Source organism: Filicampus tigris, chromosome 14 (assembly GCF_054856515.1).
Source record: "Filicampus tigris isolate MCC_2025a chromosome 14, RoL_Ftig_1.0, whole genome shotgun sequence".
Taxonomy (NCBI): Eukaryota; Metazoa; Chordata; class Actinopteri; order Syngnathiformes; family Syngnathidae; genus Filicampus; species Filicampus tigris.
Genome location: NC_141230.1, coordinates 18,509,175 through 18,533,782, shown reverse-complemented (window position 1 = coordinate 18,533,782; position 24,608 = coordinate 18,509,175). Strand labels below are relative to the sequence as shown.

Genomic DNA, 24,608 nt, shown 5'->3' with positions numbered 1-24,608 from the left:
AAAAAAAAAAAAAAAATGAAGGAGTTCATTAGCAAGCAAGCTGACTGCATCATTGAGTATGACTCAAGAACGACTTGATCAATAATGGCCCATGCAAACCACAATGGTGATGGCCATTAGAATGCTACAGCAGTACAACCGAGGGGCGTGCATATTCCAGTCTTTCCTCTAAAAGGTTTTCACAAGCATTCCTTGTAAGTGCAGCAGCACATGCAATATTTATTGCTTTGTGCGTTGTACAACACCTCAATCATGTAACTACTCTCTACATGGTTAATGCTAATTTGCTTCTATGATTGACAATATCTACTTCTCTTGAGAGGCTTGCGACAGTATCTAATCATGTCTGTGGACTACATTGCGCGCTACAGGATACAGACAGCTGCCTCAGCTCCACACCAATCTGATTTACGCTTCCATTGATGTGTGCTGCAGAGAGTTAATGATTATGTTGGTGGCTATATAATATCTGACACGGCCTGGAAAGGTCTCTCCTGGAACAGTTGTACCCGCGCTGGACACATGCCGCTCCCGTTATTGAATCTACTCTGTAAACGTCAACAGTTCAAACTCGTCGGTCAATGCACGCCGTTACATCATGCTGGAGCAAAAATTACCCATGGCTGGATGGAAATGTAATTCCGTGGTAAAACAATGCAAAGATCAACTATATTACATTAATACCTATAGGCAATGTTTTCTAAATATATACATCATACAAGTTTTAGGATAGTTGCCGAACATGTGCAAAGATTGAACTATGTAGTATTGAACAGTGGCGGTATAGTATTTTTTTAACCTTTTCAATTTTCCTGACTTTTTGGGCTTGGCTAAAATGGCGCCAAGTTACGCACTTGGGTTTGGTTTGGCATGAGTCTTGCAAGTCACTTAGTGTTACTAGGCTCATTTGTACCACTGGATCGTTCAGTTAGTCATGCCTACACCACAAAAAATGCTTCCCTGAATGACACATTTTACTTAAGAACCCCAAAACATGTTAGCTCACGGGCTAGCTGGAGGCTAGTGTCTCTTTGTTGTGGCTTAGAAAGCCCCACATCAACCCAATGGGTTACATTCCAGTCACCAGAGGCTTTAAGCGGATATATTTTCACAGCTGAAACATTTATGGATGTAGCCTATAGTACATTAGAAAGATGCTAGACAAAGAAGTTTTGTTTTTTTCATGCATTGAGGGGGACACGCTCGCAGCATTTGAAAAAGCGTGATTTTTCACAATTTTATAACCTCATTATATATATTTGATATTTTTCTTTAATCATTCAAATTTGGCAGGGCTGTTAACAAATGTGTCAAATTTAGAAAATAATTAGTTTCATTTTACAGGTACTTTAAAATGTATGCTCCGCACAAAGTGCTAAGGAAAAGTAGCAATATACTGTTTATTGTTCAATATTGTGGTTGAGTCAATGCACCTATATAAAGGAAATATTTATTTATTAAACCATGAAGGAACATGGCCGTAAAAATTATCCTGCTTGAATTCACTAACAATCAAGTCATAGCATCGAAATGTAACAGTAATCCACTTGCACTTATTTTGTCTGCATGTCATAAACAGCTAAAGCGAGATTAGTGAGTATCTGAGTTTCATCTTGTAAATGTTGTTAGTCTAACAATGTGTGGGACATGTGATTGTAAACATGACCACAATCATGTGTAAGTTACAGGCAACTCATTTCATGGTGAGCACTTCCAGTAGCATGTTAAGCTAATATTAGCCAGGTGGGACACACCTGCCACTCAACTACATTGATTCAAATGAATGGCTTTTATTTGACAAGTACTACTACAGAACCACTACAATACCACACTAGCAATTTACATGAATGTGATATTGCTAAGCGTTCAATCAAAGAAGCGTGGAAGTTACTTTAACAAAAAAACACTGTACAGTACCAAAGTTGAAATCCTAAGGAAATGCTTCTCCCGGAAACTTCTATGGCCTCAAGGCAGCACAAGCTTTCTCTAGGATGTCCTTTTTAATTTTGGAAAAATTTGGATGAGTAGCAAGTACCTGTAAACAGATGCAAAGACAAATAAATAAAAACACATTGGAGAATACAAACACCTTAAAACATACACTCACATACACACACTGAAGAATTCGACTGCTACTTCACCTTATGGCAGACGTCTATGGCGTCAAAATTCTGTTTTGATTTTAAGTAGTTCAAAGCAAGTTTGTACCCTGAAATGACAAATAATATGTTATCATCTGATTTATTTTGGTGCAGACTATAACAGAACTGTTCAACCTACCAACGGTTGCGTTGAATTTATTTCCATATTTCCACGCCAGTTTATAGTTGAATGCTGCATCACGAAATGCCTGCTCTTTTTCCATTATGAAACCCCGATACTCATATGCTTTACAGCATGACTGCAGAGAAAAATGTTCAGTTAGCATCATCTTATTTTTGCTTTTCAGTGACCTTCTACATTCACCCAGAAGTGGCCTTGAGTGGAACTACGATTTTGAAGGATACCGCAAGGTGACGCTGTAAAATGCAGCAGTAGACTCACCTTGTTATGGTTGAGACATCGGTTTAGGAGGTCATCTGCCAAGTCATACTTCCCCGAATGGATGTAGATGTTCGCGAGGAGCAGCCAACTCTTCTCAAATTCGTCCGCGTAAACAATATTCCAGGCCATCTTTGCGATATGTTTTAATTGGTTCCTGGCTTGCGGGGTTTGTTTCAACAACATGAAAGCTGTTGCAATGGCCAACAGTGCCGGCACGTGAGCTTCCTATAGTCGAACATCCTGGTTACACGCGATCAAGACGGCAACACCGCCCATTCCCTTTGCCGCGTTCACTTTTCAGTGAATTGAGAAGAACAAAATGGAACAACTTTCTTACCACACTAGATGCGATCTCTGTAAAAACGGAGAGGGCTTTCTCTATATTGGCCTTCTGTTTAGTGGCCAGTAAGCAGTAGTTCTCCAGGATACAAAGCTTTAAGCGTCCTCCAGGTGTTTCTGGGTTTATTTCCTTCAAGAGCTGATGAGCTGTTGTCACAGCAACCCTCTCCATTTCTTGCTTCTCTGAAGAGCTCCTGATGAGAGAAGTGAACTCATGATGGCATAATGTCCGGTCTACTTGTGTTACTGGTGTTTTTTAAAAAATGTTTTTATAAATCTTACCCAATTCTAAAATCTAAATTACATAGTTCGAGTCCCATCATGTCATTGTTGAGATTTAGGTAGATTTCAATCATCTTGTGGACAGCCTTCTGACCCCACCTGGTGTCTTTTCGGGCCTGGTTTAAATGATGCAGAGCAGCATTATGTTCTCCTGTATACCTGAGCATCAAGCACAAATTGAGTAATTACAATATGCAGCATAGATGCCACTTATAACTTCAACAAACAGTTGACTCACCAAAGATAAAGTCCCTTGCAGTAGTTGAACCCGGGTTCAAATACAACTTTGGTGGAACATTTTTCCACCCTCTCAAAAAACCTGGGCATGTCTTCCAACTTCCCTGCCTTCCTCAGCAAGTCAATGAGACGTGACACGGTTGAGAAGTTTTCTTAAAACAAATATACATGTTCAAATTTACAATTCATTTAAAGACGCCTGTTCGCCACTGATATCTCAAGCTCCCATATGGACTTTCTCCAAATTCTCAGAAACATAGCGATTTTGCACCTGGCTTGCTCTCCAAAAGCTGCTGATAATAGAAAACTGCTTGTTCATCATCATGTTTCCTGAACATAAGATCAGCCATCATCTAAATACAAACACACGTTAAAATCGGTTCTACCGATGTGTTCCAAAAGGATAATGGCCGGACATGACGTGAAAGACGGAAGACAGAACACACCAGAGTTGCGTCTTGATTAAACTGGTCGTTCTTCAAGATGACGTTACATTGTTCCTGGCAGGCGTCGACTTCATCTAGCGTGAGGAATATCTGTGCCAACTCCAGCATCAACTAGAATGATATGTTTTGTGAATCACTTATGAAAGAGCTCAATACTACTCGATTTTCAAATCTAACAATCCGCGAGAGGTTCAATACACGTAGGGGTGGGATTCTAGACGCTCAGTATGGTCAACCACAGCCGCAAACAGAAAGGGACGTTTTGATTCAGTAGTACCGACCGTGTGATCCGTCTCGCAATGCGCGAGAGCTTCTTTGTAGAACTCGATGGCCCTGTCGTAGACCCTCTGACTGGTGTAGTGTTGTGCAATCTCGGTGCAGATCTTGGCAGCGAGATGCTTCTGGTCGTCCAAGCTGTCAGGTTGTTCCAATTGCACCCGCTTCAGCACTTTGGCTTGCACATCCCGCGCCTGGCAAAAGTCCCGTTTGTCAATGACAATAACAACAATAGAATGGAAATAGAGAAAAGGCGTAAACATCTTTTTTTTTTTCCCCCCATTTCTTTCTCTGTATTCATTATCTGGTATAATGAAAAATAGAAAACTAATTTAACACACTCATACAGTATACATAGAATTTACAATAAAACATTGGCTACAAAAAATTAGCCAAAAGTGTACTAAAAATGGACTTACCCTTTGTAGGGATAGTAAGGCTTCTTCAGCTTTGTCAATCCTATTTTGGACCTTTGCCAACAGCATAAGATAACGGCAATCATCTGACAGTGCACATAATCCATTCACTTGGGCAGCCCATGGAAAGATGAAAAAAAAAAAAAAAATTCTGTATGAGCATGTGAGGGGCAAAATTCATTTAACATTACAAGTTTTTGGGGGAGAAGATTAAAGGAATTTCAATGGCGCAAATACAGCGTATCTTAAATCTTTCATTGAGAAACAACAGCGATGATGAGATTTAACTTTAGTACACAAAAACCCTTCGATTTGGTGCAATTTGGATTTGTTGATCTGGCTGGACCGGTACCGGTACTGCGGACTATTTTCCGTGGCAGACATCTGCTTATTGTGATTTCAATGTGTTTACTGTATAGGGACACACACAATAAGCACTGCTAAGTACCTGGCTTATGGGAGAGAGCATCAAGCAGAACACTTTCACAGCGCTCGTATTGCTTCAGCTTCATCAGCAACTCGGCCAGGTCATAGCGCAGGAAGTTCTGTTGTCCGGTCTTCAGTGCAGCTTCATAATAATGTACTGCCTGTGTAACAGGATGCGTGTGTGTCAACACCGGAATCTCAGTGAAAATATATTATACAAGTACAAACCTTGTCAAAATAATGAGTCTTGATTAGAAACTTGCCAAACTTGCTGACTAGAGCTCCATCTTCCGGGGTTTTCTCCAGAGCATGCCCGTAGACCTCAATGGCTTTCTCTGGCTGCAAGTCCAACCATAATTTTAGGATTCGTGAAATGTTATGTGCCCAAGGTAGCAGGGGATGTAGTAGAGGCTCTAAACGTGTGTTCGTGTTCATGAATTAATTAATACTGTATATCAATGATGACGAATGAAATATATTCAACTGGTTGTGAAAATAGCCACTGCACAAATGAGAACCCTTTCAATACTGTTGACGTTCAGAAAACAATATCAAGAATACTCAACAAGCAGAGGTACACTCTGAAATCAATTGGGAAAGTAACTAAGGATCATTTGTGTAACCTCAGAGAAAGAAAAAAAATATGGAGTGCCTTTCTTGCTTTGTTTGACAACATAAACGCCCAAAATAAAAATGTCAAAATAATTAACTAAAAAAATAAAATGCTAAATGTCAAACTTTGTTTTATTTTAACATTGCGGTAAGTTTGATGTTAACTACTTTTCAAAAAATTAATAAAAGACAACTTCACATGCTTAAGTGCAGACTTTAAGTACACAACAGGGCTTGAGCTTGTTTTATATAAACAGATAACAATCCAAATAAGTGACTGTGAAATACAGTAACACAGGCAACTTTGCTACCTACCTCTAAAATATGCATATAAGCTTCCCCGAGTAAGACGTATGCATGAGGACTGGGTAGCTTGTCCACTATTTCCCTGAGTAAAAGAACAATTAAAGATATTTTCTGTCGGAATGAGTTGTGTCTTTTAAATTAATTTCCATTTCCAATTTGACATTTTCTTTCATAAGCTGATTGATTCTATTACGGTACACCTTAAAAATGTACGATAAATAATCAGCAACGATTACATCTAGATACGACTCACCTGTAGCAGCTCACATACAGACGCTTATCTTTTTTGTGGTTCAGGTAAATGTCTGCCATTTTCTCCTTGGCTTGAATGTAGTAGAGCTGCTCAGGTGTAATGTTTCTCAGCATATTCAGTGCCAACTCTGTGTCACCATGTAACAAAGCGAGATCCACATTGGCGATCGTAACTCGAAGCTCCTCAGGAGTGCCGGAGAACTTATTGATGGCATCCTGCATCACTTTGGCTGCTTCTTGCTGCAATGACAATACAGATATATGTGGATATATAACCAATGTAAAAAAAATATATATTTTCCATGATCAACACAATTCAACCTGAACCTGTTTATTGCTGAGCCGCAAAGCCTCCGCTAACTCCAAGAAGACAGAGACACAATCTGCAGAACTCAGTTCGATCTTTTTGGTTTTGGATTTAGCTGATGATCCAGCCCTGGAGACCCCGGGAAGATTCATCGCCGTTTGCAAAATCTGAATCGCTTCAGTCAGCGCGCCCATTTTCTTCTTTGCTTGAGCCTTGATCAGGAGGTACAAGGGATGTTCTCGAATCTGGAATATGAAAATGGAATAATATCTGGAGTATGAAAATCTATTGAAATTATATATATATATATATATATATATATATATATATATATATATATATATATATATATATATATATATATATATATATATATATATATATATATATATATATATATATATATATATATATATATATATATATATATATATGCTTGGAACCGATATCTACTTGAGAAAATTTTGAGGATTCATATGGAAAATATAGTATATTTTGTATAAAAGTATATTTTGATCCAAAGACTGTTCTAATAGCTATCTTTTAATCCTTGAATACAATGCTTTGAACTGTTGAAGGATACACCAAAGACGTACAACTAATATGGTATTTGAATTTGGCTTTGCGAAGTGCGCAAATTATTTTGGATATCTCCAATGAGCCTTTTTAAAGTAAAACTACGTAAAAGTCCGTCTTTATGACAGTGACTCTCCTCTAATCTAAGTTTGGCTGCAAAGTGAGCAGAGGGAAGGTGCCACAGGAAGTAAATAAAACTGAGTTAAGTGAGTTAATTTTTTTTAATGCGTTATAAAGAATTTAATTAATCTCCATAGTTAATGCTTTAACTTTGACAGTCCTGTTATTTATACAAAGACACACGCAGAACCTTGAACATCCATGTCATTCTGGCCTTACCTCAAAGTTATGGCTGAGGCAGAGTTCAAGCGACTGGAAACACAAAGTGAAATTGCCGCGCAGCAAGTGGATCTGAGCCATGAGCAGATGCGCGTCCGTATGAGAAGGACACTGTTCCAGGCAGTGTTGTAGACTGCTCTGAGCAGCATCAACATCACCTGAATGGACACAGATGTACAGTTGTTAAAAAAAAAAAAAATTTAAAGTCCGTTCAAAAGAAGCAGCCGGCGCATTTAAAACACCGTGCTCACCGAAGTTGTATCTGATTTTGGCTTGCAGGAAAACCCCTTGAAGGAGGCCTGGCACAATCTTGACCACTGTATCCAACAAGGTAGCACAGTGCCTGAGTTGAGGAACTGCAGACTGGCCCTGAGCTGAAGGCTAAACCAAAAACAGACAAAATGGCTTAGAAAATACTCTTTTAAGAGTAGAAACATAAACACTGAGTTGTACCTTAGTGGGACACAGAGCAAGGTACTCCTTGACAACCTGGAAGAGGAAGTCAGGGTTCAGTTTCTGAAAGTATTCCACTCCCAAAGGTAGACGCTGGAAGGTCGAGAAGTGAGCTTCCACTGCATCTTTGAGAAGCTTGCTGATCTCTTCTTGCGGACGGCGCTTTTTAATTGCCACAAGTGCAAGCAGGTAGAGAATTTCCTAATGAGTTGAAACAAAAGAATGAGAAAGAGGCGGCGACCACAAAAAAAGAAAAAAAAAAAAAAACAGTCTCCCTCCTGAAGAGGAGATTGAAGGGAAACACCCCCAGACAACAACCAAGATCTGAAAGAGGCTACAGTAAAGGCCTGGAAAAGCATTTCAAACGAAGAATGCCTGCTGAAAGTAAGGATCATGCCATCAAACAGTCATTGTTATTCACTTTCAATTCATTTAATAATGCACTTTTCAATATGAGAGCGCGGCTTGAAACAAAAAGATTCCCCGTCCTGTATTGTTTGTCACGTCTAGACAAAAATACCGTGAAATAAAACCTGCAATTCTGAACTTCTGTCTCAGATTCATCTTTTGATCCGAAACCCAAATGTCATCAGTATACAACAAAAACAAAGGAATTGACCTTGCCATTCCAATACTTTTGGACGGGACTGCATAGATTATAGAAAACGTCTAAACTTCACCCCTGAGTTCCCAGTGGTTTGTTGAATTTCCGTCAGAAATTCCAAATCTTTCTCCGCTTCTTCTAGGCAGCCCTCTATCAGCTGGCACCAAATTATACCTGTGCAATGAAAAAAATAGAATGGAACCTAAGCTTTCCAAATGTTTCTGTACACTTTGCAACATACCCGTCAGAGCAGTCAGACTCATCTCATCCAAAGTCATGGCTATCTTATACCACTTCATGGCCTCCTTGATTTTACCCTGCAGCACCATAAGGTAGCCCAACTCTGCTGCTAAATCGGAGTTTTCCCGCGTACCACCGAATGCTTTTTCCACCATTAAGAACACCTGCTCAAGCACCATCTCATTTCGCCCACACTAGAAGGAATCAAATGCAGATAATGGTTACACCCCACACATGACAAACGACAAGGATGTTTTATCTTACAAGTCGACTGAATGCCAGAGACATCCTGTAAGCAACTTCTGGGTTGTGTGGTTCCTGCACGTCCAGACTTTTAATGAGGATGGAAAGATGCTTTGTTGACTAACACATGGGGGGAACAACTGAGTTATATTGTTGGGTTTCCTACTTGAAAAGGTCAAAACTTTTCTTTGGTTGTGTACCTCATCGATATCTCCATTGATACATAATGAATGCAAAGTTAGCATATATAAAGCATCCAGGTTGTTTGTATCCATTTGTAGAACGCTGAAATGAAAGAGTGAGATTGTCAATTTCTGATCAAATAGGGTATCATTTGTAACAAAACAAAAAAAAAAAAGTGATTTGATTTTTTTTTTTTTAATTATTATTATTATTGATTGGAAGCCTCCAATGTGCTTTCAATGACAAAATTTTAACTGCTTACCTGACTGCTGCCTCGGTTGTTTGCTCCCAGTCTTGGAGGTTTAAAAAAAGTGTCATCTTCTTAATAAAAGCCGGTAAGAAACCAGGGAAACTGGCAATGACCTTGTTAACCACATCTAATGCTCCAGAGTAGTTTTGACAATATTCAAAGTATTGTACCTGGGACGGACGAACAATAATCGACAATTATCTACTAATCTGAATAAACACCACACATTTGAGCTCAGCTCGTGACAAATGGGAGCAAAACAAAAGTCTATATTTTTGTTCAGTGTGTGTCAGAGGAGTAGAAAATGTGACAAATAATAAAAGTTTTAGAATCTCAATGTTTAGCTAAATCGCACCTTTCCCATGAGAGCAAAAGCATCTGGTCCATCCTTCAGCCCTTCATCAAAGTATTTTCCAGCCTTTCTGGCATAGTCATCTTTCCCACATGTCACATCTATCCATGCTTTCAAGATTATACCCTGCACAGCATACACCGGTTTTACAAAAGTTCACACACCAGCACCGCAACACTAGCTTTGTCTTACCTCTTTGGAACCAGTGGAGAGTTTGATCATTCGCTCTATGTATTCTCTCGCTTTATCATTTCGGCCCAATAGCCAAAGAAACATCCCAGCGCAGTACAAACTCTGAGGAGATGCGCTTTTGCGATCCTCTCTGATTTTATTTTCAAGCTCGCGAATGACATCTCTGTCTGTGATTACAAAGACATGCATTCTCGCAACATTCTGTTGAATGTGTTGCAATCACCTTTGCCGGCTTACCTGGTGTCGTCTTTTTTTTCTCAGCGTAGACGAGTGCCATGAGAGAGCACAGAGACACATCGGATTTATCCTTTAACTCGGCTGCGGCTTGTCGAACTTCACCTGTGATTGAATGTACAAATTGCTGGACGAATGAAGGAACAGATATTGAAACAATATGGCATTATTTCATTTGATTATGTCCATCTCACCTTGCATTAAAATGCCATATGCACGGAAGACAATGAAGGCAGGCTCATTGCGAAATTTCTTCTGTGCAGTTGCTGTGGCATTCACAAGATGATTGAAGTATTTTTCATTGCAATAATATCTAATCAAAGCCTAGAAATAAAACATATCCAATTGATATATTTTAGCAAATATAATAACATTTAATTGGAAAAACTTTGGGTAACAAATAGTGTTTTTCCCCTGTGTGTGTAGTTGAGGTCTAAACTGGCAAACCATTGAGAAATCAACGTTTTTGTAAGATTACATAATGTAAAATTAAGGAAGTGTTTTCGGCAAGTCCTTGCACGGTTTATATCAGTTTATATCATTCTCAACTGTGTGCTGTGTGTTATCAGGTGTGTTGCAACTAATAGCCATTTTCACTTCAAGTCAAATTGATTTGTAATGTATTTTTGTTCCTACTATCTGTGCCAGCGTTATATAGTGAAAGGCTGGACAATGAAAGGCTATCTTACATGACCTGTTTGATCTTTTTGTGCCATTTCTGTTTGGTAGTGTACTACTATGATTTTAAAATATAATTAGAGGTTAGTAAGTACAATTTTATGTATCGCAATTAGAACTAAACAGCAAGGTTCAAATGCTTCTCCCGCTCCTTTACAGTTAAGTAGGCCTACAATTAAGTGAGCAGGAGATATTATTTTACTTGATAACCCTGAGCTACATCTAAACAAGTTTTCGACGTTTGTGACTACTACACACACACGTTCAGTTAAACCGATAAAGACTCTGCTTACCATTGCGGTGTCTTTTGTCTCCATTTTGATTGCCTGGCTGTTATTGGTTTAAACAACTCAAGTAGGGAGTGAATGTTTTGTTTTAGGTGCTTCAACGGCTATTCAGTACATGTATTACGTTTAACTTGAAAGCCACTTACTGGTTAACATATGACGCGCCGACAAAAAGCAGCCATTGTACTGTACTTCTAAAGAGGTTTAAAGATTTTTTTGGTGATGTTGGCGCCAACGCTTGCGTTCTTCAATTTCTCCAGCTGGTGGCAATGTTGTGCTTGTCAACTAACAAAACAACGAAGAAGAAGAATGAACGGTCTGTGGTTACTAGGCAACGCGAGAAAGAGGGAACTCAATATGGCGACGAGCCCGCAACACAACGAAGCAACATTACTGTAATTGTTGATCATAAACGCTACCACCAAATGGAAAAATAGGTTACGAGTCGCGTTTCAATTGCTGCACACGCTCAGCCTTTCTCAGCCGAAATGGATAAAGAAGAGACGATATTGGTGAGTTGAACATTTTATACACGCTTTACTTGCCATTAGGAGCAGCAAAAATGTGATGTATCATTACAGCGTTTTTAAGAGAATAACGCTTATGTTGTTTTGAGTTAGTGCATTTGCATCGCTTTACTGGTGGCAAAGGTACTCTGTTTTTACATAGAGGTACGGATATTTGTGTAAAAACACTGGTAAAAGTAGAAGTACTGATTCAACTGCAGTACTGTAAAAGTAAACAAGGGATAGGCTGTGCAAAATGTAACAATTATTTTTCGTCCGTGACACCATAGCACACTGAGAAGGGGAAAAGCACTGGGTGTAAAAGTAAAATGTCGTCCGAAATATAAATGCTCAAGTAAAGATACTTGAAAATATATACTTAAGCACAGTAATAAAGTAATTTGCACTTAGTTACTTCCTAGAACTGGCGCTTACTCTCTGTTGTTGTTGTTCTCAGGCTTTAATCAGATATTATTGCAACGAAAAATATTTCAACCACGCCGTGAACGCTGCAGCAGCTGCTCTGACAACATTCAGAGGCGACCCTGTTCTCAGTTTCTTCCATGGATATGGCACTTTAATGCAAGGTAAACTGAACACTTTAAAATAGAAATACAGGTACTCACCTGTTTTGCAGTAGTATCTCATCTTTGCATAATTAACTCAACAGTTAACCACAAATCTAACTTGTTTTTTCCCCAACTGAACCACAGATTCAATTCGAGAAGCCATAGCAGAGTTAGACACCCAAAAAGATGCACGAGATGTGTCTCTGTGCACGCGAATGGCACTTGTCTATGCTGAGAAGAAAAAGACAAAACCTGGTAAGACAAAAAGTCCTTTTATTGATGACATAATTGTACAAGAATTTTTGTTAACATTTGAATTAATATCTTTGTAATCCCAGACAGAGATGTTGTTCAAGAACTTGAAGCTAAAATCAAGGAGGACCGCAAAAGTGCATCTCCCCAGAGTCTTTACCATGCTGGCATGTTTCTCTGGCTATTAGGCCGGAATGATAAAGCCAGGGAATACACAGAGCGAATGATCAAACTCTCAAATGGCTCCAAAGAGGTAAGCCCACCGTGTTGTCATTAGAGCAAGAAGAACATTCATGATTTTTTGCATGTATGGAGGAAAAGTTGTATGGCAAATTTGTTATCTAGGGCATAATCCTAAAAGGATGGATAGACATGACATGTGGGAAGGATGCATATGCCAGAAAGGCTGGAAAATACTTTGACGAAGGGCTAAAGGACGGACCGGATGTTTTTGCTCTGATGGGAAAGGTAAGCTAGCCACAATTCTATTAGTAAATGTCATTCCTTAAACACAGTTCAAACTGTTACAATGCTTGGATTCGCCATATTTTTTTTATTCCTGTACATCCTCTGCTGTGATTATTGTGATCTGTTCCAGGCACAATACTATGAATATCGTCAGAACTACTCTGGAGCATTAGATGTGGTTAATAAGATAATTGCCGGTTTCCCTGGGTTCTTGCCTGCTCTTATTAAGAAGATGAAGCTGTTTTTAAACCTCCAAGACTGGGAGCAAACAACCGAGGCAGCAATCAGGTAAGCAGTAAGATGGTTTGTCGCTCGCGATACTTGGAAGTTCACATTTTGTCATTGCGAGCACATCAGCGCTTCCATTACGTTCCATTATATTATACTTGCCTTCCTTCCATTCGGCAAAACAGAACAAAGCACTTCCCTTCCTTCAATTTGCATGTTATGTATAATTTCAGACTTTTACAAATGGATAAAAACAACCTGGACGCACTACAAATGCTAACTCTGCATTCTTTATGCAAAAATGGAGATATTGCAGAGGTAAATTTACACAATGCCAATCTGTACCTCAAGACATGACATGAGAGGCATTATAGACTTATTTGTAACGTCTGTTTATCTCACTTGGCAGTCAACAAAACATCTCTCCAACCTCATCAGCAGTCTGGACATGCTGGAACCACGAAACCCTGAACTTGCTTATAGAATGTCTCTTGCATTCACCAGAGTTGTAAGACATACTCTTCTTGTTTGTTTTTACTTTAGTTTGAATGTATGTAGACGTTCACAATGTATCATGTGTTCACTCCTCATAGTGTGGACGAAATGAAAAAGTGCTTGAGCAGGTGTTCAGAATGGTGGAAAAAGCATACTGCGTGACAGAAGGGAACTCGGAGTTAGCCACAGAGTTGGGCTACCTTATGGTTCTTCAGGGTAAAATCAAGGAGGCCATAAAGTGGTACAAGACAGCCATGACTCTGGACGAGACGAGCCTGCCTGCACTGACTGGTAAGTTGCATAGGCTTTAGATAACGTTAAAAAAAAAAACAAAAAAAAAACAACACACACACACAGTAAAATAATGACTTATGTAGGGGTGAGTAGATGCAATAGATTGTATAATTTGGCATATGGTATAGATTTGGTCTTTGTGAATTAATATCATACATGTCAAACTAATCCTAAAACTAATAAAAAGTAGACTGAAATGAATCATTTTGAAAAAATAAAAACTAAAACAAAATGGCAAATTCAAACGAATTGAATTTAAAAAAATACATGAGTCAAAACAAACTATAATGAAAAATCCAAAACTATTATAACCCTGTTTCCATGGCGGCGGATTCTGACAATTATTTCATTAAGGGAAGGCAAGGAGTAGCTACGTAAGCATGCGACATGCAGAGCAACAGGGGAGGACAAATAAGCCATTGCTAACTTCTGGACTAACTTGAAATGAAAGACTTGAATTAGCGCTTAGGTGGTACAGCGCACTTTTAACAGAAGTCTGGCTGCAATCGCGTTACAGCGGAGAGTAATCACCGATGAACATACAAACTTTTTTTTTTTTTTATTCAATGTAGCTTTGCTTCCGGACTATATAACTCAGCCCTATTTACATTTAAATTGTGATTTTGTCGCACAGGTATAATTCGATGCCAGCTGATAGAAGGCCGCCTTGAAGATGCGGACCAACAACTGGAATTTCTCACGGAAATTCAGCAATCCATCGGAAAATCAGGGGTATGATTTGTTAAAAGCTCTCTCGTGGATGTTCTTTCCCCTAACTGTCATCAAAGGGCATCTGCTCCTGCATGTAAATGCGTGTTTAGCATCAGTATATTTTCCTCTCATTAGGACCTCATTTACCTGCGTGCGCTTGTGGCAATAAAAAAGCGCCACCCTCAAGAAGAAGTAACCAAGCTCCTGAACGACGCCGTGGAAACCCACTTCTCTACTCTCCAGGGTCTACCTTTGTGCACGGAGTACTTTCACAAATTGAACCCAGACTTCCTCTTACAAATTGTCAAGGAGTATCTTGCCCTGTGCCCCACTAAGGTACAACATAAGTTTAAGTTTCCACCTTGAAAATATGTATATGAATGGTTGTGAAATTCTCTTCCCGACCGATGCGGTTTAGCCTCCGGCTCAGGGTCAGTCTCCTGCTCCTCCACTCAAGCACTGTGCTGCCTTGTTGGATACAGTGGTCAAAATTGTGCCAGGGCTCCTTCAAGGACTCTTCCTGCAAGCCAAAGTCAGATATCAGTCGGGTGAGCACGGCTTTTTAAAAAATGCTGGCTGCTTCTTTTTAAAGGACTTTTTAAAAAAAAAAAATTTAACTGCTGTACATCTGTGTCCATTTAGGTGATGTTGATGCTGCTCAGAGCAGTCTACAACACTGCCTGGAACAGTGTCCTTCTCATACGGACTCTCATCTGCTCATGGCACAGATCCACTTGCTGCGGGGTAGCTTCACTTTGTGCTCACAGTCGCTTGAAGTCTGCCTCAGCCATAACTTTGAGGTGAGATCATCATCAATGCCGTCACAGTTTTCTACAGTGACCGCAAATATATATTCATGAACCATCTAGCATGTTTTTTTAAACGCAGCATTACTTCAAGGGGGAGTCAACCCAAAATTTTCTTTACAATATGTTCAATGCAGCCCCACTAGTCTAAACACGGCTGTCTGATTGGTATTGTGTTTGTGGAATAAGAATGAATCCACCCGTTTTTGTCCTTCTCAGGGGGCGGCCATTTTGTCACTAGCTGTCAACTGAAAATGACATCACAGTTGCTCAGGGCTCAAGTTACGACCAATCATGGCTCGGTTTCAGAAAACAGGTGAGCCGTGATTGGTCGTTACCTGAGCCCTTGAGCAACTGTGATGTCATTTTCAGTTGACAGAAAGTGGCAAAATGGCCGCAGCCTGAGATGGACAAAAACGGTTGGATTTTGCTGCTTAACTCATATTCCACAAATGCAATCACGTTAATCAGAATGCCGTGTTTAGATTATCGGAGGTGCATACAACATATTATTGTAAATAAAATTTTGGGGTCGACTCCCCTTTAAACAATACAATTAGACAATAATGTACAGTATAATGTTTCTGTTATATAAATAGATTTGGGCTTCATAATTAAACATCCTTGAGCTTTAGAAAAAAAACCTATACAGATTTAATTTACTTAAGCGGTCCGGATAATCGATGGATGGATTATCATCATTGATCAATATCATTATATCAAATGTATGATTAATTGCAATGCCATTAATTTCACTTGGAAACATGACCTTTATCTTACCTAACTTATGCGAACGATTCGGTTTGTGAGTGGGGCCACTGAACATATACAATTTCACAAACCGAGGTTCCGCTATATAGTATATCTTTAGTAAATGGAGGTAACATTTAACCTTAATTATGTACTTGTCCATTTCAGATTCGAGAGCATCCCCTGTATCTCCTGATCAAAGCTCAGGCAAAGAAGAAAATGGGTGAACTGACTGAGGCCATTCAGATTTTGCAAATGGCAATGAGTCTTCCCGGGGTCTGCAGGGCTGGATCATCAGCTAAGTCCAAAAACAAAAAGATCGACCTGAATCCCGCAGACTGTGTTTCTGTCTTCTTGGAGTTAGCTGAGGCCTTGTGGCTCAATGGAGAACAGGTATGAAGAATCCATAATTTGTCATCTGTATTGCATGGTGCGTAGACTTTAATACCAATTTAATATTACAGCACGAAGCAGCCAAGGTAATGCAGGATGCCATCAATGAGTTTGCGGGGACGACCGAAGAGCTCCGCGTCACTATTGCCAACGCAGACCTGGCTTTGCTTCGAGGTGACACAGAGCTGGCACTGAGCATGCTGAGAAACATTACACCTGAGCAGCTCTACTACATCCAAGCCAAGGAGAAAATGGCAGACATTTACCTGAACCACAAAAAGGATAAGCGTCTCTATGTGAGCTGCTACAGGTGAGTGGTAGTAAATTGGACCTTGATGTAACTTTTTGTTATTTAAAGTAGTGACCCATTTGATGTAATGTAATGTCTTGGCCTGTTCTCCAGGGAAATGGTGGACAAGCTACCTGGTCCTCAAACATATGTCCTACTAGGGGACGCTTACATGCACATTTTAGAGGTAAGTAGCAGAAGCAATGTTTTTGTTGTTGTTTTTTTAATGTAGTCTTTTGTCCTTTAGATCTACTGTATAGCTGTATCTTTTTTTTTTTTCATTGCAACTCGGTCTTTACTCACCATATGTATATATACTACTTGAAAAATAACATGAAAGATGATGGCGCTGTGGAGTTTTGACACATATTTTATTCAATAATGAAGTAAATCGAATGGTGAGTCAGCATTGGTATCCACTATCCACTCTGAATTATCATGGCCACCTACTGTCACTTTTTGGTTCTGCATATTGAACGTCCAAAACAATTTACAACAGTAAGCCCTTTTAACATGTGACAACTATAGACTGTGTTGCAGCAGGTAAGTAAGTATATATTAATTCTCCCAGTTTTCTTTTGTCTAGTCAAAATGATTACCTACGATTCCATAGTAGAGATCTGCTATGTTGATAATGGATACCTGCAACAGAATTGTGGAAACTCCATTTAGCGATATCAACAATTTCTTTCCGTCCCTTTTCAGATATCCTAAATCAAATTTTTAGTTGGATTTGAATCCTCTTGCCATACAGTCGAGTAACTTTGATACACCTTACAGAACTTAATCAAGAATACTTTAGTAACTATTGGTCTAACTATTTTCATTTTTATCCAATGTAATGAGTTGTCTATGTTTAAAGCAGTTGTGTAGCGAACTATATCGTAATCAATTTCCTTAACATATTTTTATTTATTGATTTTATTATTATTATTTTTTTTTTTTACTTTTACAGTTTACACTTGAATTCAATCAGTGGCCTACCACTCACTGTTTATGATCGTACGTTTATTATCATCAGCCAGAAAAAGCCATTGAGGTCTATGAGCACGCTCTGGAGAAAACCCCCAAAGATGGTGCTCTCGCCAGCAAGTTCGGGAAAGCTTTGGTCAAGACTCATTATTACGCCAAGGTTTGCCTCCGCATGTGCAGGGATACGCACGATGGCCTCTCAGTGTTGACGCAAAGCTTCTTGTCACGCAGGCAATACATTACTATGAAGCGGCGCTGAAATCTGAGCAGCAGAACTTCCTGCGCTATGATCTGGCCGAGCTGCTAATGAAGATGAAGCAGTACGAGCGCTGCGAGAGACTCCTGCACGACGCGATCTCCCGTGAACCAGGTGCAGTGCTCGTCATACAATATAAATCATGCCTGTTGATGTCACACAGAGGTGGCAACTTTTTTTTTTTTTTAAGTGCAACTTCATAGCCAGAATGTGGACCGGGGCTTTGGCCTAGCTTGGCTGCTCTAGAGGGGCTCGTTGTCGCGGCGAAAAAGAAAACGCTTACGACGATCCGGTGGGATGTATTCAAGTCGCCAGAGGCTTTAAGCGAATTTATTTTTGCAGCTCAAACATGTAGTCATGTGTAGGTATAAGAAAGACGAAGTAGCATCCATTCTTCCAGGTTGTAGCAGTGGCATTTGATTGACAGCGGGGGGGTGGTTTCAACGGACACGCCCAAGAGGGGAGCGAATGGCTTGTTTTTCATTAATTGAAGCCTCATTATATATATTTTTGAATATATTCAAATTCATCAGGGTTATGAACAACAGCACTCCTCTGTGGTGTGTCAAATGATCGGCAATAGGTAAAAGTGATGATCAATTCATAGATTTATTTTCTTTACAGTTAGACTTGACATAAAACCAAAAATATATTATGTACAGCTTTGTACTGCGCTACATTTTGCCTCGATTGCTTCGAGACGTGATTAATTTGTGATCACTTCCCCGCAATATTTTTCTCAAGAATATGTTCTATGTAAGCCCACTAGTTGAAAGAAGGCATTCTGGTAAATATTGCGTTTGTGGAATAAGTGTTATCCACTCGTTTTTAGCCATCTCAGGGGGCGGCCATTTTGTCTTCTGTCGACTGAAAATGACATCACAACCGCTCACAACGAGCAATCATGACTCAGATTCAGATAATAGGTCTGCGGTGATTGGTCGTTGTGAGCAGTTGTGATGTCATTTTCTGTCGACAGAAGACAAAATGGCCGCCCCAAGAAATGGCTAAAAACGAGTGCATTTTGCCGCCTAACTTATATTCCACAAACGCAAAATTAATCAGAACGTCGTGTTTCAACTAGTGGGCCTGCTGGGAACATATTCTTGAAAAAAAAAGATGTTTGCGTTGACTTCCGCTTTAAGTCACCTTGTAGTGTTTTGCATGGAAAAACACTTTTTGCCTGAGAACGGTGCACTTGTTTGTTTTTTTTTTCTTTTACTTACATATTGATGGCGCTAATGTTTGTAATTTACAACTTTTCTATCTCCCAACAAAGTGAGTGAACTGACAGCCCTCTCAGATGATTGCCGTTATCTAATGCTGCTGGCAAAGGTCCAAAATAAGGTTGACAAAACAGAAGAAGCCTTAACAACACTTCAAAGGGTCAGTGCTTCTAATTGTTTGGTTCTCTATGAAGATGTCATAGATTCTATTTGGTATCAAACGTTAATGCCGTTCTCTCTAAGCAAGTCCGCGATAGAAAACAATCAACATTACATTGAAGTACTCATCTCGGTAGTAGCTCTATGATGTTTTAAATGGATTACAGTTCCCGTCATTGATAAATGGTCCCGTTGCTAGGCCCGGGACGTGCAAGCCAAGATGCTAAAGCGGGTGGAATTGGAGGAGCCTGACGCCATCCCCAAGCACAAGCAGCTCGCTGCCAAGATCTGCTCCGAGATCGCTCAGCACTACACGAGCCAGAGGGGCTATGAGAGAGCAATCAAGTTCTACAAAGAAGCTCTTGTTTACTGTGAGACGGATCACAAGGTCTATACTACTGAATCAAAACGTCCTATGTCCTCCCTGTCGCAGCTGTGCTTCACCAGCCTGAGCATCTTTTAGGATCTCATCCTTATATGTACTAACCCACTTGGGGATTGGGGATGAGGTATAGGATGGAGTTCTTTGAAAGGGACTCACAAAACTCACTTTTTGCAGGTGATGCTGGAGTTGGCCCAAATTTTCCTCACCATAGATGAGCTTGACTCGTGCCAGGAACAATGCAGTGTCATCTTGAAGAACGACCAGTTGAACGAAGACGCAACGCTGGTGCGTTCAGTCTGTCACTGCCTACGTGGCCATTATCCTATCGGAACAAATTACGGCACTTGTTTTCAACCTGTGTTTGCGTTTAGATGATGGCCGACCTTATGTTCAGGAGACAGGACTATGAGCAGGCCGTCTTCCGCTATCAGCAACTCCTGGAGCGCAAACCAGGTGCAAAACATGCAATTTCTTACAATCATTTATGAATTATGTGCAGGACTGTGCAAAGGTCTTGAGTCAACACTAGCTTTGTTGGGGTTACGATTCTTTGACATGGTAAAAATTTGGCATGATGGATTAACAAGGACGATTTTGATGAGGATCTGGGTACAGGAATTTCATCTCAAAAATAGAAATGTACACCTGCCACAATCATAATGGCACATTTGGATTAATAATGCAAAAAAAAAAAATTTATCCGATGAATCGATGTGATAATCAGTAGAATTGATTGATTAAAAATACCTGCCCGTTAGTCACTTTGGCTTAGTAGATATATTTTGTTCTCTACTACAGTGTTTTTCGAATTTATTTTGAGTCAAGGCACATTTATTTCATTGAAAAAAAATCCCGCGGCACACCATAAAGACATGATTACGCTGCCAGGCACTAGACCGCACAGGCACACAAATGAGATCATTTCACCACGGCACACCTGACAATATCTCGCGGCACACCACATAGTTTGAAAAACACTGCTCTACTATATGTATATGTCGATTACATAAATTGTAGTCAAAGCATTGTTGAAACCATCCATTTTCTACATTTGGACCTGCTGGCAGTCAATCACAGAGCACATAAAGTATAGACAAACAACCACTCACACACTCGCTAGTGGGCAATTTATAGTCTTTAATTACTGGATATGCATGTTGTTTTTGGAATGTGGGAGGAACCTAGAGTGCCCTGGAAAAACAAAAACATGCAAGCATGGGGAGAACATGCAAACACCATACAGACGGTCTCAGCCAAGTTTTGAGCTCAGAACCTCTGATTGTGAAGTAAATGTACTTGCAATTGTTAAAATTACAACTAGGTTGACACAAGATTTCGCCCAGTCTGTTTATATACATTTGTGGTTTCTGCTGATTGGTGAATGGATGATTGGAAAAGCATATTGAACATAATCTTTTTTTTTTTTACATAACATGAAAGACAACTACCCAACACTGTCGCGTCTCATTGACTTGCTGAGGAGGGCAGGAAAGTTGGAAGACGTGCCCAAATTTTTTGATAGGGCAGAAAAACATTCTTCTCGGGCTAAGTTTGACCCTGGTTTTAACTACTGCAAAGGACTTTATCTTTGGTGAGTTACATTTTGCTTAAGGTTTTGGTATCATCTTCTTTGTTTAATGTTAGACAACCACATTTGTGCTTGTTGCTCAGGTACACGGGGGAACCTAATGCTGCTCTGCGCCACTTCAACCAGGCACGGAAAGACAATGATTGGGGTCAAAACGCAATTTATAACATGATTGAAATCTACCTAAATCCTGACAGTGACACTATGGGAGGAGAGGTATTTGAGAATTTAGATGGGGAAGTTGGGTGAGTAGAAAATTACTAACAGCATGAAAAGGATTTCCTGCACAGTGGTGCTTTGAGATATGAGTTTAATATTAAACGCACTAATGGCATGATTGAATATGATTAAAAATGATAAGTTTTTGTCACACTTTCTCATTCGATTCAATGCACATTTTGAGATATACGTACATGGAACCAAAGGAGGCTCAAAGGTTTTTACACCACCACATAGGTGCTAATCTAACTGCCTATGGCGTTTCCCATTATGTGTTAGCATTAGCATTAAGCTAGTGAACTAAACGCTAAACTACTGCTCGTAGTTTTAAATACCCAATGTGTAATTCTGTTTCATGCTTAGTTTAGTAAACTTCAACTGAGAGTACCAACAAACACCTCAAAGGCCTCTTTTTTTAAAAGAATATTTACTCAGTCTATCAGACAAACTCTTGCTTGTGAACTCACTTGATCTAATGCTATTACAGCACTTGAATCTCAGGTTTGCGCCTGCAAGTCAAAGAAAAAAAAAAAAATCAACCAAACAACGGCTCCATATCTTGGAAAAACTCCAATCTCAAGGCACGACCGTACTGTATCTGCTTAAGATATAACTCAAAAAACTACAAATGCTAACGTGTCCACCGATCTGAATCAGGAACTCTACGGAGAAGCAAGAGACAGAGCAGGTTTCAGTGAGAACAGCTGAGAGGCTTGTAAAGGAGATAAAGCCGCAAACTCTTGGTGGACATGTACAGCTACGTATCCTGGAGAATTACTGCTTACTAGCCACTAAACAGAAAGCCAATATAGAGAAGGCTCTCTCTGTTTTCACAGAGTTTGCGACCAATGAAGTGAGTAATCCATAATGGTATGCTTGAGTGACTGCATTCTTCCCAGTTTAAATAAACATACTGTAACTGCTGTTGCTGTGCATTGTTTCACGTTCCCTTATCACCCATTACACTAAGATAGGTCAAAAATGATTTTACACATGCCTTCATAATGTTTTATTGGATTTGTAGACAAGATTGTTTCGAAATCGGAAAAACGGGGAGGGGGCGGCGTTGCTGCCTTGGTCCCGTTTGACCAGGATGTTGTGTTTGGATTTAGAAAGACCACGTGCCAGCACTGTTAGCCATGGCAACGGCATACATGATGCTGAAACAAACTCCCCGAGCCAGGAACCAACTGAAGCGCATAGCAAAGATGACGTGGAATATCGTCGATGCCGACGAGTTTGAGAAGAGCTGGTTGCTCTTGGCGGATATCTACATCCATTCAGGGAAGTATGACTTGGCAGACGACCTCCTAAAGAGATGCCTCAATCATAATAAGGTCTGTCAAGGCTTTCATATAAATTGTACAGTATGGCTGAAAAAAGAATCAAATTCAAATTGACATTGGAATGTAGTCGAATGTACTTACCGAATTGCAAAGTTTGCAATTTGAGAGAGAGAGAGAGAGAGAGAGAGAGAGAGAGAGAGAGAGAGAGAGAGAGAGAGAGAGAGAGAGAGAGAGAGAGAGAGAGAGAGAGAGAGAGAGAGAGAGAGAGAGAGAGAGAGAGAGAGAGAGAGAGAGAGAGAGAGAGAGAGAGAGAGAGAGAGAGAGAGAGAGAGAGAGAGAGAGAGAGAGAGAGAGAGAGAGAGAGAGAGAGAGAGAGAGAGAGAGAGAGAGAGAGAGAGATGAGAGAGAGAGAGAGAGAGAGAGAGAGAGAGAGAGAGAGGCTGTATATTATCTCTAATTTAATTCTGTATTTTCTCTGCAGTCATGTTGCAAAGCTTATGAGTATCGAGGTTTTATAATGGAGAAAGAGCAGGCATTCAGAGATGCAGCATTCAACTATGAATTGGCTTGGAAATTCGGAAATCAGTCCAACCCAACCATCGGTATGTTCACCAAAATCACTTATGAAGATACATTTGAATGGATTAGATTATATTTCAAAGGACATTTCTCCATTTCAGGATACAAGCTTGCTTTCAACTACTTAAAAGCAAAGCGCCATTTTGACGCCATTGATGTTTGCCACAAGGTGAGGTGTCTCAAAAGTGCTTACAGTTGGACCATTTTCCATGATTTTGTAATCACAAATTGTTTTCCTCCATTCACAGGTTCTTGCTGCTCATCCAAATTATCCAAAAATGCGAAAGGACATTTTGGACAAAGCTCGCTCTGCCTTAAGGCCATAAGATCTTGACCGCCTGTTAATTTATGGATAAATGTCATCAGGAACACAAACATGTTTTAAGTTTGATTCGACATCTTGTGGTTATTTTCTGGGAATTAGTCCCTAACTTAAATAAACATTCACTTTAGTATTATTTTCATCATCAATTTGCAATGAAAAGCATATATATGCAAAACACAAATAAAGATTATTTTTGTATGGTTTTATGTCTCATTTTCAGACTGTATTTCAAGCCTTTCTTGATAATGTCCACCCATTCGTTACAAAGATACAGTTTTTAATCACGCTGACTGTCATTTATCCATTTTTTAATTAGTTTGTTATTGTGGTTGTAGTCATTTAGCCTATTTTATGACAAACTTGAGTTGAATGTCCTTGATTGAATAGTCACATTTTTTTCCCTTCAATGCTATGATTAATGTGTGATTTTGTTTCCCTCCTCATCATCATAATTTATAAGGGAGGACTTTTCAGTACATTTGCATAACACTTTTAAGACCTGTTTTTACACTTTAATTTTGGATCAATGTTCATTCATAATTTGATGTACATTTTTTTTGTTTTGTTTTGAAGTTTGACCTATAAAATCTTGTGCAGTACGGATTTTACCATGTGTTGTAATTTATAGTTATGCGTTTGAGACCCCTCAAAAATTGGCCTGTTGCTGAACCTAACCTTCATTCATAAATATTAATATAAAGTATTATTATGTTATAAGGTATCCATATTACATATTATGAAAACTGGTTGTGCTGGAGAAAAAAACAAGGGACGCTTT

The 24,608-nt window shown here is 39.6% G+C and overlaps 2 protein-coding genes across 7 annotated transcripts; one reads left to right on the top strand and one right to left on the bottom strand.

The window, feature by feature from the left end:
- Window positions 1–1,386: 1,386 nt before the first annotated feature.
- Window positions 1,387–11,344, bottom strand: LOC147136672 (tetratricopeptide repeat protein 21B-like). Of its 6 annotated transcripts, none has more exons than XM_086050797.1 (29): window positions 11,221–11,344; window positions 10,304–10,433; window positions 10,113–10,214; window positions 9,876–10,042; window positions 9,687–9,809; window positions 9,344–9,501; window positions 9,099–9,183; window positions 8,920–9,018; window positions 8,657–8,849; window positions 8,492–8,589; window positions 7,812–8,012; window positions 7,610–7,739; window positions 7,359–7,516; window positions 6,464–6,688; window positions 6,138–6,376; window positions 5,894–5,966; window positions 5,195–5,305; window positions 4,989–5,127; window positions 4,544–4,650; window positions 4,130–4,318; window positions 3,849–3,959; window positions 3,674–3,755; window positions 3,404–3,554; window positions 3,166–3,324; window positions 2,882–3,077; window positions 2,545–2,769; window positions 2,281–2,401; window positions 2,142–2,209; window positions 1,387–2,035 (listed from the first exon to the last, which is right to left on the bottom strand). In XM_086050797.1, the coding sequence occupies exons 2-29, from the start codon at window positions 10,308–10,310 to the stop codon at window positions 1,958–1,960; spliced, it is 3,795 nt and encodes a 1,264-aa protein (XP_085906923.1). In that variant the 5' UTR covers window positions 10,311–10,433; window positions 11,221–11,344; the 3' UTR covers window positions 1,387–1,957. The 6 variants fall into 6 exon arrangements, with proteins under 6 accessions (XP_085906923.1, XP_085906920.1, XP_085906924.1 ...); XM_086050794.1 differs by having other exon boundaries at window positions 11,081–11,312; XM_086050798.1 differs by having other exon boundaries at window positions 10,304–10,375; window positions 11,081–11,312.
- On the top strand, window positions 11,305–24,033 carry ttc21b (tetratricopeptide repeat domain 21B). Its single transcript, XM_086050792.1, has 29 exons — window positions 11,305–11,586; window positions 12,038–12,167; window positions 12,294–12,404; window positions 12,488–12,654; window positions 12,747–12,869; window positions 13,000–13,157; window positions 13,331–13,415; window positions 13,507–13,605; window positions 13,691–13,883; window positions 14,521–14,618; window positions 14,733–14,933; window positions 15,016–15,145; window positions 15,240–15,397; window positions 16,322–16,546; window positions 16,618–16,856; window positions 16,950–17,022; window positions 17,857–17,967; window positions 18,039–18,177; window positions 19,343–19,449; window positions 19,648–19,836; window positions 20,008–20,118; window positions 20,205–20,286; window positions 21,274–21,424; window positions 21,505–21,666; window positions 22,298–22,493; window positions 22,753–22,977; window positions 23,408–23,528; window positions 23,607–23,674; window positions 23,754–24,033. The coding sequence occupies exons 1-29, from the start codon at window positions 11,563–11,565 to the stop codon at window positions 23,829–23,831; spliced, it is 3,954 nt and encodes a 1,317-aa protein (XP_085906918.1). The 5' UTR covers window positions 11,305–11,562; the 3' UTR covers window positions 23,832–24,033.
- The last annotated feature ends 575 nt before the right edge of the window (window positions 24,034–24,608 follow it).